The following is an 11874-nucleotide window of genomic DNA, read 5'->3' as shown; positions in this document are numbered from 1 at the left end:
CAACTCCTTAGAACTAAAATTCACCAGGATATAGGTGGCATTTAACATACAAAGTAAATGTGGCAGATGGCTCAAAGCCCTCTGAGGATACATTCATTTTAAATCCAACTACTCTAGCTTTAAAGAATAATTAATATTTTAAAGCGAGACCTTCTGTTCTAGTTCTAAACAGAACAAGATACTTTCTGTGTCAACGGTAGAGAGACTATTGCAGACATGAAGCAAGAGTTTTCCAGAAATTAAGCTAGCTTCCTACTAAATTAAGATTTGAAACACTACATTTTGAACACTGTTCCAAAAATATTAAAAATGAGTATTTAAAATACTGATTTTCAAAACGCAACTAAGATAAACACAAATTATTGAAAATAACTGATAATTGATTTGATAGACATCAAATGTTTTAACCCCAATGAACCTCTGGCACAAAATCTGTTTAAAAACCAACTATGTATGGAAAGATAGCTCAACAGCACCTCCATGTGAAATTAAGCCAACCAGTTTTGCAGGGTTTCTTTTAACAGAATGAATATCTTTAAATTGTTCATTTTCAGTCACTTAGGCCATATAAAAGATAGGGGCATCTGTAATTAGCAAAGATTTCATTTGTCAACAGCTATCAAAGGATTGTGTTATGATTTAAACAGAGCTGAAGATAAAAAGCAGTGAAAGGGGAAAATCCAGTTTCTCCTCACATGTACAGCCGGAAGTCCAGCTCTTAGAAACAGCATTCATAGGCAATGAAAAAATAGATATGAATAAATGTGCATCCATATTTTGAAAAACAAAACCCAAGAAACAATTGTATTAATCCCAAGGAACATTTTAATTAGGAGTTGTACAATGGCAGCCTTGTCTCTGATAAGCTTTACATCACACTTCAGTAAAACATCATACCATAGAAGAGCAAAATATCTCTGTGCCAGAAATGAGCACAATTTTGTATTCGTCTTGTGCATCTTGCATGACATAGCTTCCATTTAGGCATTGTCAAATTTAATGTTTAAGCAGACAAGCTTCTACTGGGTAAACCAGTGAGTTACTGTATGCTCTTTTCAGTTTACTTAGGGCAAAATAACTGTGGATTGTAAAGAATCGTCATCAGTCACAAGCCTTCCCAATAATATTTTTGGTATACACAATTAAAATGAAGTTTTCTGAGGAAAAAATGAAATGGTATACATTATCCCAGCATGTCTTTACACAGCTTTTGGCTCAGCCTTTAATAGCTACATGCCAGGCATAAAATAGGTGCAGCTATTTCTGGCATGGAAATTCAAGGTGAGGGCTATTTCATCTCCTGTGTTTCTTATCAAGCAAATGCAAAACCCAGTATACAGTTATTATTTAGAATCACATCCTTGTTAAAGATTTATTAGATTTGCATTCTGCATGCCTGCCATGTACAGATAGATCTCTGACCTCTTCACTGAGCCAAATCTAGTGTTTTACTGAATTCTATATGACAATTCCTAGTTTATCTTGGTCAAGACAAACCCTACTCAATTCTCTATGTGAGGCCCATTAATAGAAGACTTATAACAGGACAGGAACATGGTACTAGCAATACAGTGGTACCTCGGGATACGAAATACCCAGGTTACGAAATTTCCGGGATACGAAAAAATCCCATTGGAAATAATTGTTCCGGGTTACGAATTTTTTTCGGGTTACGAAAAAAATTTTTGGTGCTTTTCGGCGCTTTTTCGCACGAAACGCGGCTTTTCCCCATTAGCGCCTATGGCAATTCGGCTTACGAAGGCTTTTCGGGTTACGAAAGCGGCCGCGGAACGAATTAATTTCGTAACCCGAGGGAGCAGTGTACTTGTGGAATAATACAGTGTACAGTAGTTACAGACTGTATCACTACATATCCATCCCTTCTGAGTTCCTCAAAAATGGCTGAAACTGGTCTCTCAGCAGATGGAGGCTTATCACATGGGCAATCCATGAAAGGGACCACAGACATTCAACCTATGCCATAATTTGCCATGCCAGTATTATACTCCTGCATTATACAAAGACCATTTCCACCAGAATGGCAAATTCCTAATGGTGGGCAAAAGAAGGATGAAACATCTACATGTGCTGTAGAAGTACAAATCAAAACTTCTGATAAAATATAAATGGCAATTATACTGTCATGTGGACAAATGGTAAATTGGTAATGAACATGTGGCAAGTTTCGTCGGGGTTTGCCATTGCCATCCTCTGAGACTGGATAGTGTGACTTGCCCAAAGTTACCCAATGGGTTTCCATAGCCAAGACAGGATTTGAATCCTGGTCCAACACTCAAATCACTACACCATGCTGGAACCCTATAAAGCACTAAAGAACAGCTCATTATTATTTTGTGTTTCTTTAAGAGACTTGAATAGCAAATTTAACTGTACTCTATTTTTGCTTTAATAATGCAGTAAGTATCCATGATTTTTTGTCATGTTACCTCAAAACATTGACACTTAGCAGAACAGGCAGTATCGTGTTTGTCTGTTTTCTAAGACTCTGTAATCTGGACATCAGTCTTTAAATTTAATAGGAATCTTTAATATACATTATTTTTGAAATCTTTATTATTCACTCAAAACCTGTATATTTAATTTTTTTAAAAAATAATGGGATTACATGAAAATAGTGTGGCGATCAAGGCGTTGGATCACAATACATCACCATCTGGTTTCACAAGTCTAAAGCCCACTGAATAGCAGCAAGACAAGCAATAATTCTTGCCAAATGGCTTGGAAGATGTGTACCCTGCACTCTTTTTAGGGGTTTACTTGCTCTCCCTTGTAGCAGCAGAAGAGCATGCACAAAATAGTTACATCGTACTCTTTATTTTTTTTTCTTTAATCTGACATACCAAGACATTGTAGTTACAGAAAACACTACAAAAAGCTAGGATATATTCATACATAATACACAGCAGCAGCCACTGAGTGTAAGGCATAGGAAAAATGGATGCATCTCCATCCCTAAATTAGCCTTACTAACTGCTCAGCATTTGTTCAGGACCCTGATGCACAGCAATAAGCCCTCTAGTGTCTATGGAAGGATAGAGATACTCAGGAAGTATTAACATGCTGCCTCCTTTCTCCTTGCTCAAGGATGGCAGTTTCCTGACAGCCACGGAAAAGTTTGCTTTCAAAATAAGTATTTCCAAGCTGTCTCAGGCGATAAAGTAACTACTCCCTTAATTAAGTGGCAGGAGGGATGCAGAGGCATAGTGAAAGAGAAGGAATCAGGAGAGGAAGGCTCTGAGTCAGAGAACAGTCAAAAGAACATAACCATCTAAGGGAAGTCAAATCTATGTGCACTTACATCAGATCTGAATGCTGTTTACATATCAGATTGTATCTGTAATTGAGAAGCAATCTGATCTCCCCACCAAAAAAAGAGAAAAAACCCTTCTGGTTCCATGATGTTCATCTACTGGAGGAAAACCATCATCCTACTACTATATGGGGATTGGTGGCCTGTAAAAAATGAACTGGAGACCCTGGAAAATGTTTCATTTATTTCTAAGCATTGCTTCCAATTCTTCTCTTAATGGATACCATTTTCCAAGATGGATACAACTCTGTAAGAGCTAGTCAAGCGATTGAAACAAGGAGGATTTAACTACTAATCCATATGCAGAACTCTTATTGAGTTCAGTGGAACAATTTCTAATAAAAAGATATTGTTCAGGAATGTGGCACTGCTGAAAAATCCTATCCAAATTGCCTCAGAAATAAACTAAATTTTACAAGACTGCACAGGACAATGGTCTCAAATAGTTAATGTTGTCTCAATAGGTTTTGCAAAGCCACCTTTTATTTAGTATGCCTAATATGCTGATACATTAGCATAATACATAATACGGATTTCTGGATTAGGGGTGTTCAGCCTATATACAGTAATACAGCATTTAGTAGGTTAAGTGATCTGTGAATCAGGTTAATTATACTTGTTCAAGACATATGAACTATAGTCCTCCAGTATAACAGTTTTATAAAGCAATCCTATACCTGTCTACTCAGAAGAATCTCACTGACTTCAAGATGGCATCCTCCCAAGTTACTAGGTATAAGCTATAATCTTGAGGTGTCCTTCTCAAACTCATTTTAGTAGCAATAACCCTCATTGTGTTGCTTTCAACCTTCATTTTTCCCATGAGGAACACATCCGAGGAACAACTCATCATCTTTTGGTGTCTGAGTCACAACACAAGGCTCAAAAGTTTAACCTTTCAAAAGGTGTGGGGGGGGGCAAATGTGGGGTTACTCCATGAGCACTGTCATAAAATATTCTGACCAAACAAAAACGGTAGAAAACTACATCACAGTGGCAAAACAATACAAAAATCAAACCTTTTTGGCCTTAATTATACTATTTCTTTCTGGTGTATGTTACGGACAGCTAGAAACACATACAGATACACTGGCATCTCCAACGTAAGACATATTTAAAATGACGATACTGTAAACAGATCCCTTCATTCACAGTAGATCGGATATACGAGCAAAGTCTCCCTGATGTTAAGTTTAATAATTCCCAGCATGTGATATTTATAAAAATAGTCCAACTGTAAAGATAGTGCATCAGATTTCTCATTCACTCCCAGTCACACAAAAAATCAGAATATTTTGTTTTCCTTGGTAGAGTTTCTAGGTTTGCAGCCTCCCATTTTCTGAAGAAAGTCCTAGAATTTATTCTTCCTGGAAACCTAAAATTACCACATAAACCTCTGTATTTCCTCACTATTTGGCCACTGAAATGGTTTGTTCAAAAATAAATGGAATGTCACTATATTCACCAAAAGATAAAAAACCAACTCAAGGAAAAGTTTCAAAGTTGATGGTACAGGAATGTTCAGTCTATATATTATATATGGCAAAATGAAATAACGAAATTCTAGTAGCTTCTGGGGAACTGTAGCTGCAAATAAACATACATAATATACTAAGTGCCAGAAGACAGATTTTGACTTGAGTGCATCTGTGAAACTCCAGCCAGCGAATATATAGACTGGAACTAATATGTACTTCACAAGTTCATGTCTCTGAAAGATTTTTCTCCACACATAGAATGTGTAATGTCTGTTATCTGCAAGCAAATATTTATGAGCGAATGTAAACTTCCAGACAAAGAACAAAGAGACGATGGTGAGGATGGCATAATGCAACAAGTGTGTTTTCACAGAACGAAAAAAATTCACAATTTTGCTAGGGGTCAGTAGGTGAGGAAAGGAAAAAAAGAGAGTAAAAGAAAGAAAGTAGAAGAGCTGGGGGAAATGAAGACAGGCTTCATGGCTGCTCCTGTCACCTACCACAATGCCACCATTCAGGACCACAAAAATAAAAAACACCATCACTATACTGATGTATGGCCAAGTCAGAAGAATAAGAGTGCTTAGGTTTTTAAACGAAACGAGGTATTCAAGGAGAAATCTGATGACCTTCACTAACTCTCCAAAGGATCCCTTTGCAGTTAAGCTCTTTTGGTCTTTGTTTTTTGATAGTTCTGCCTTCCAGGCTTCACTTAGTTTTTGTGCCACAACACTTCCAGCACAGAACACAGTCCATACGATGTTCGTCTGACGAAACATAAAGCCACAGAATCCAAGAAGGGCAGAAGTTTTATGATTGCCATAAAGGCACATTAAATATGCAAAAAGAGTAAAAAATACTGACCCTGTATCAGTATAATAAAGGAATGTAAAAAAATAAAGAGTTGGAAATATTGCTATGGTCAAGGTTGATAGGATTCTTTGGACCCCGGAAGCAGCCTAGAGAGGGTAAGGAGAGAAAAAAGAAACAAATCAGGACAATTACTTCCACTGATGATTAAAAACAAAACAGGCAAAATTTTGTGTTCCACCAAGAACTTGTTTTCCACCAATTATTCATGCAAATATCAATAAAATGGAAGTTAACTTAAAGACATAAATTTCTAACATCCTGTGACATAGCATTTTAATCAGAAGTTCATATCTTGCAGCAGGGAGTGTTCTGTGTCTTCAAATCACCTGCCATATACGGGGACTCCATGAATTTCGTAGGGTTTTTAAAGGCAAGGAATACTCAGAAGTGCTTTGCCATTTTTCCCCTCTGATTTTTTCCCTAGCTTAGAGTGCAAAGTATTTAAAATGGGATAAAACCTGTTCAAAAAAAGATGATCAAGTCAAATCATACACATTTTATTTCATCAAACAGTTAATTTATTGATTAAATTTGCATATGGTTTGAAAAATGAGCTTAATTCCGTGTTAGTTTTCCCCAGAGTAGATGTATTAAAATGACTGGGATTTTAGTTACAACTGATGTCTCCTTGAATGGATCTACTTCAGGGAGGACTAATATTGGATTTAGCCAGTATTTTCAAGAAGCACTGTTTTTAGATTACGCAAGTATGTGTTACAGCAGACTTCAAAACTCAATAGGCATTTTCTGTCCTCTCTCAGATGAAGAGAGCCTTTTCTAACTTGGTGCTTTCTACTGTCAGTTTTTGTAAGCAGCTGTACTAAACCATTCTGGCTATACAAAATAAAATTCTCTTCATCCTTGCCCAGCACAGAAATGCAGCAAGCTATTAGTGTATGTGTGTGTACATATGGCAATGTGTGAAAGAGAATAACTGTTCAAACTGAGAAGGAGAATATAGAGAGGGAAGAGACTAGTGTGGTATGAAGAGAAGCTAAATGTGTGTGTTCATGTGTGAGAGCAGAAAGAGATGGAGAAAATTAAATATGAAAAAAAGCCAAGATGGGAATAAAATGATCAGGTGTATGTAAATGTGAAGGAAAGAGAAACAGCAAGATGTGGCTAAGTAAAAAAAGAGATGAAAAGGGGATGCCCCTGCCACTTTGGATATTAACTTCATACATCCCCAACAGTAGGAAACACCCATTGCAGTACATGCCCTATAACCACTTTCCCATCAGTGAAGTTGTCCTTGATTTTAAAGTGCCCCAATCTCTAACATAAAGTTAGAAAAGAGCATTTCTGACTAAAAGACCCCCAGATTAAATGTATTATGGCCTAAGTTTTATTACTCCTATAAGACTGGTAAAAGTATTTAGCTCCTCCCAGAAAGTTAGACCAACCAATATCATTATGGCTGTAGTAGTAATGGCAACATACAAGCTTGCTGAATCAAGTACTCACAGGAGCTGTTTAAGGTTGTTTGCAAAATATTTTCTTCTAGTTTTAAATGAACAGGAAGGCAACATAATCAGGGGTGCTAGGAAAGGTAATACAGTGGTCCCTTCAGATTCGTGGTGGATACGTTTCATCTCCCCCCACAACGAATCCGAAATCATTGTCCCCAATGATGCTATCCATTCCAGCATCTGATGCAAAACGTCAATTGGCTGCAGCAAAGGGATGGGGTAGTGCCAAGGTCGTGAATCCGGAGGGACCATTGTATGTTACAGTCCACCCTTCCCTTACGCGGGGGATCTGCGTAAGGGGAATTTCACATATGCTCAAGCCCCATTTGAATGAATGGGGCTCTTGCACACGCCATTATCCCTTCCAGGGCACGCTCGCTCTTCTTCCAGAGCAGCTTTCAGTGTATGCTGAAAGCTGCGTAAGGCGCACCCACGTATAAGGCAGGTGCACTGTATTGCAGAATCAGAACAGAATGCAAATGTAAAGGAAGAGTTCAGAATTTTGTCAAAACATTGACACACTGATGGGAATGCTATTTTAAGTATAGTACATTTGTAGAGTACCTTTTTATGGTGCATCCTGCAAAAGAGCAAATATAGTAAATAGAAGTTCCCGACACTGAAGAGAAGATTAATGAATCTGAGCATTCCTGTAGAGCAGACTATGCTTCCAGACCACCCAAAGAGCCAGGCTGCAGGCTTCACAATTCCAACTGACACCAGGTATAAACCAGGCAGCGTTGTTATCATTGGGTCCCACTAGCAAAAAAGAAAAGGTAAAGCAAAAAGACAATGACTTAAGGAAATGCATTTTTATAATGAGACAAAGAGAAGGCAATTTTAATGAATTCAATTAAACTTCTAAACATCCCCAGCTCCCTAAGTCGTTCCTCATAGGGCATGGTTTCCAGGCCCTTCACCATTTTAGTCGCCCTCCTTTGGACACACTCCAGTTTCTCAACATCCTTTTTAAACTGTGGTGCCCAGAACTGGACACAATATTCCAGGTGGGACCTGACCAGAGCAGAATAGAGTGGCACTATTACTTCCCTTGATCTAGACCCTATACTTTTATTGATGCAACCTAAAATTGCATTGGCCTTTTTAGCTGCTGCATCGCACTGTTGACTCATGTTCAGCTTGTGGTCTACTTGGACTCCTAGATCCCTTTCACATGTTGTCTCCTTAAGCCAGGTGTCCCCCATCCTATAGCTGTACATTTCATTTTTCCGCCCTAAGTGCAGTACCTTACATTTCTCTGTGTTGAAGTTCATTTTGTTAGCTTTGGCCCAGCTTTCTAGTCTATTCAGGTCATTTTGAATTTTGATCTGTCCTCTGGGGTATTTGCTACTCATCCTAATTTGGTGTCATCTGCAAATTTGGTAAGTATGTCCCCAATTCTGTCATCCAAGTCAGTGATAAAGATGTTGAATAACACTGGGCCCAGGACAGAGCCCTGTGGGACCCCACTGCTCACTTCTCTCCAGGATGAAAAGGAGCCATTGTTGAGCACCCTTTGGCTTCGGCCAGTCAACCAATTACAAATCCATGTAACAGTTACCTTCTCTAGCCCACATTTTACAAGCTTGTTTGCAAGAATGTCACTGGGAATCCTGTCAAAAGCCTTACTGAAATCAACATATACTACAGCATTCCCTTCATCTAACAAGCTGGTAATTTTATCAACAAAAGAGATTAGATTTGTCTGGCATGACTTCTTTCTCTGAAACCCCTGTTGACTTTTTGTGATTATGGAATTGCCTTCTAGATGTTCACAGACTCTCTGTTTAATGATCTGCTCCAGAATCTTTCCTGGTACTGTATTGATGTCAGCCACTCTTACTCAGTTAAAATGGCTGTGTACCAGGGAAATAGAAATGTACATGGAAATAGTAGGTGGCTTTCTGTGAAATGCCACATTCCTTTTAAAAGAAGTACATAGCCCACCTTCTCTTTGACATTTGGGAATGCACGCATATTACTGAAATAATTACTGAAACAAATTACTGAAATGAGGAAATTATTTCTAAATGACTCATAGTGGATCCTATATAATGTTTGTGTGGGGCTTACTCTGAAGCACGGATAAGATTTTAACTTTGGGTTATAATCCTATGATCTAGGAGTATCAGTGAATCTCACTGTAGTCAATGGGGTTTACTTCAGAACAAAAATTCAAAGGGCCACACAGTTAATGTGCTTTTCCTTGAACTACATGTGAAATGTATGCATAAGGACACTGCCATGTGTTAGCAAATAAATAGGATAGACAAGGAGAAATGGGAACGGGGAAAGAGATAGTTTAGAGCAGGAGTTCAACATTTGATCCTCCGGCCGTTTTATACTTCAATTCCCAGAAACTTCCAACAGCATGGTCAATGGTTATAGCGTCTAAAAGTTGAAGTCCAAAGCTTCTGGAAGACTAAAGGTTGGGAACCATTGGTTTAGAGAGATTAGGACTGCAATTCTTTGGGGAGGCTATGTAATACAGGAGTAAGGGGAATGTCTGGGAAAGTATAATTTTGTACAGATTGAGTTCCAGGCTCTTTTTTCAGCACCAGGGCTCAAACTGAACATGTCAGACTCTGAACCTATGCAGAATTCAGTATATTCACAGTCAATTAGCTGGTATTATGAGGCAGGGTTTCAGGGCAGAGGTAAGCCCCAACAGTTCTTCAAGAAACAAGAATAACTGGAAATTCAGCTCAGTGTTATTAGGTAGTGCAGGACCTATTTCACTGTGGTGTGGCAGCAAGTGTGTGTGTATGTGCCTTCAAGTCGCCTGTTGATTTATGGTGACCCCATGAATTTCTCAGGATTTTCTTAAGCAAGGAATGCTCAGAGATTTTTCCAGTTCCTTCCTCTGAAATATAGGCATGGTACAGAGTGCCAGAAAGAGGCGGCTGGAAGCCACCTCTCTTTCTCTCATAGCCGTGCCACAGCAACCAAATTGCGCAGCGTGGCTACACTACAGAAAAAGGAGCGCTAAAACATGGCTCCTTTTTGCGCCACTGCAAATAGGTGGCGGTGGCGTGAGCATGTCGCTGCTGCGTGGCTCCATTTGGACGCTGCACAGCAGTGATGTCATCGCTACACGTGCCATGTATACAGCGCCACACAGTGACGATGTCCTGGTGATGTGCTAAGGTCTGGACTGGGCCATAGTCAACTGCACCTGGTATTTGTTAGCAGTCTCCCATACTTAACCAAGCCTAACCCTGCTTAGCTTTCAAGACCAGACAGTAGATTTTCAGACTGAAAGTGTTATCTTACCTATAAGGATAAGTTATCCAAGAAGGAGGATCACACAATCCTCGAGCGCTGCGGCCACACTGCAGAATTATTGTGGTTTGACCCTGATTTAACTGTCATGGCTAGAATGTATGGATTCCTGGGATTTGTAGCTTGTTGTGGCACCAGAGCTCTCTGAGAAAGAAGGCAAAACGTCTCACAAAAATCCAGAAGTCCATAGCACTGAGCCAGTTTAAAGCGGTGTCAAACTGTATTAATTCTGCAGTGTAGACGCTTTACCATGGCATCGCTTAGCAATTCTCACTCTGGCAGCTAGAGTTGCTGGGACCTGCAGTCTAACACTATAAGAAGGGCCACCTTACTGCTGTCTCAGTACTGAAGCATAGTGCAATTTAGCACCACGGAGCAGTCCATATACATTCATTTCCCCCTTTTTGCCAGTTTGAAAAGTCTAATTATGATCAAGGGCTGCATTCACACTGCAGAAATAATCCAGGTTGGCACCATTTTAACTGGCATTGCTATGGAATTCTGGGAATTGTTGTTTGTTGTGGCAGCAGAGCTCTCTGACAGAGAAGGCTGAACCTCTCACAAAACTACAAGTCCCAGAACTCTGTAACACTGAGCCACAGCGATCAAAGTAGTGTCAACCTGGATTGTTACTGCTGTGTGGATACAACTACAACAGTGGTCCCCAAACTGTGCTCTCTAAGGGATTTTGGACTTCAGCTCCCAGAATTCCAAGTGATTGGCCAACATGGCTGAGGCTTCTGGGAGCTGAAAAAATCCAGGGGGGGTCACTGGTTTACAAAATGACTATGGTCCAAAAAACACATTGCAGCAATAATCCATCTTGAGACCACTTTAACTGCCCTGGTTTAGCAGTAGGGAATCCTGGGTATTGTAGTCTATGGTGGCACCAGAACTCTCTCTGACAGAGAAGGTTTAAATGCCTCACAAAACTACAATTCCCAGAATTCCCTAGCATTGACCCAGGGCGGTTAAAGTGGTCTCAAACTGGATTATTTCTGCAGTAATAATCCATTTTGAGATTGTTTTAGTTGCCCTGAGGAGGGCTCAGTGCCTGGGAATTCTGGGAATTGTAGTTTTGTGAGGCATTTAAACCTTCTCTGTCAGAGAGAGCTCTGTTGCCACCATAAACTACAGTTCCCATGATTCCCTAGCACTGAGCCAGGGCAGTTAAAGCGGCCTCAAGATGGATTATTTCCGCAGTGCGTTTGCCAAGTGTGCTATTCTCTGAGGCGGTGATCAGGGAGGCCTCCCTCGCTCCCTGCCTGGCGCCTACCTTCTCGAAGCGTCCCTGGCAGTAGTGCTGGGCCTGGGGGACGTGGAAGGCCTCGTCCATGTAAGGCAGGCGCTGCTGCCGGTTGAGGGCCGAGAAGAGCAGGCAGGAGGCCAGGAAGGCGCAGCTGAAGGCCGCCGAGAGGGAGTAGGCCTCGGAGCGCTCCAT

General features: G+C 40.1%; 1 protein-coding gene across 1 annotated transcript; it reads right to left on the bottom strand.

Moving 5' to 3' along the window:
- Positions 1-2556: 2556 nt before the first annotated feature.
- LOC121931247 (dol-P-Glc:Glc(2)Man(9)GlcNAc(2)-PP-Dol alpha-1,2-glucosyltransferase-like) lies at positions 2557-11874 on the bottom strand. Its single transcript, XM_042468758.1, has 3 exons — positions 11710-11874; positions 7716-7910; positions 2557-5768 (listed from the first exon to the last, which is right to left on the bottom strand). Exons 1-3 carry the CDS (start codon positions 11872-11874, stop codon positions 4713-4715), a joined length of 1416 nt encoding a protein of 471 aa, XP_042324692.1. The 3' UTR covers positions 2557-4712.

This window comes from Sceloporus undulatus, chromosome 5, assembly GCF_019175285.1.
Source record: "Sceloporus undulatus isolate JIND9_A2432 ecotype Alabama chromosome 5, SceUnd_v1.1, whole genome shotgun sequence".
Classification (NCBI taxonomy): domain Eukaryota; kingdom Metazoa; phylum Chordata; class Lepidosauria; order Squamata; family Phrynosomatidae; genus Sceloporus; species Sceloporus undulatus.
The sequence above is the reverse complement of the archived record's forward strand: the minus strand, read 5'-3'. Positions and strand labels throughout refer to the sequence as shown.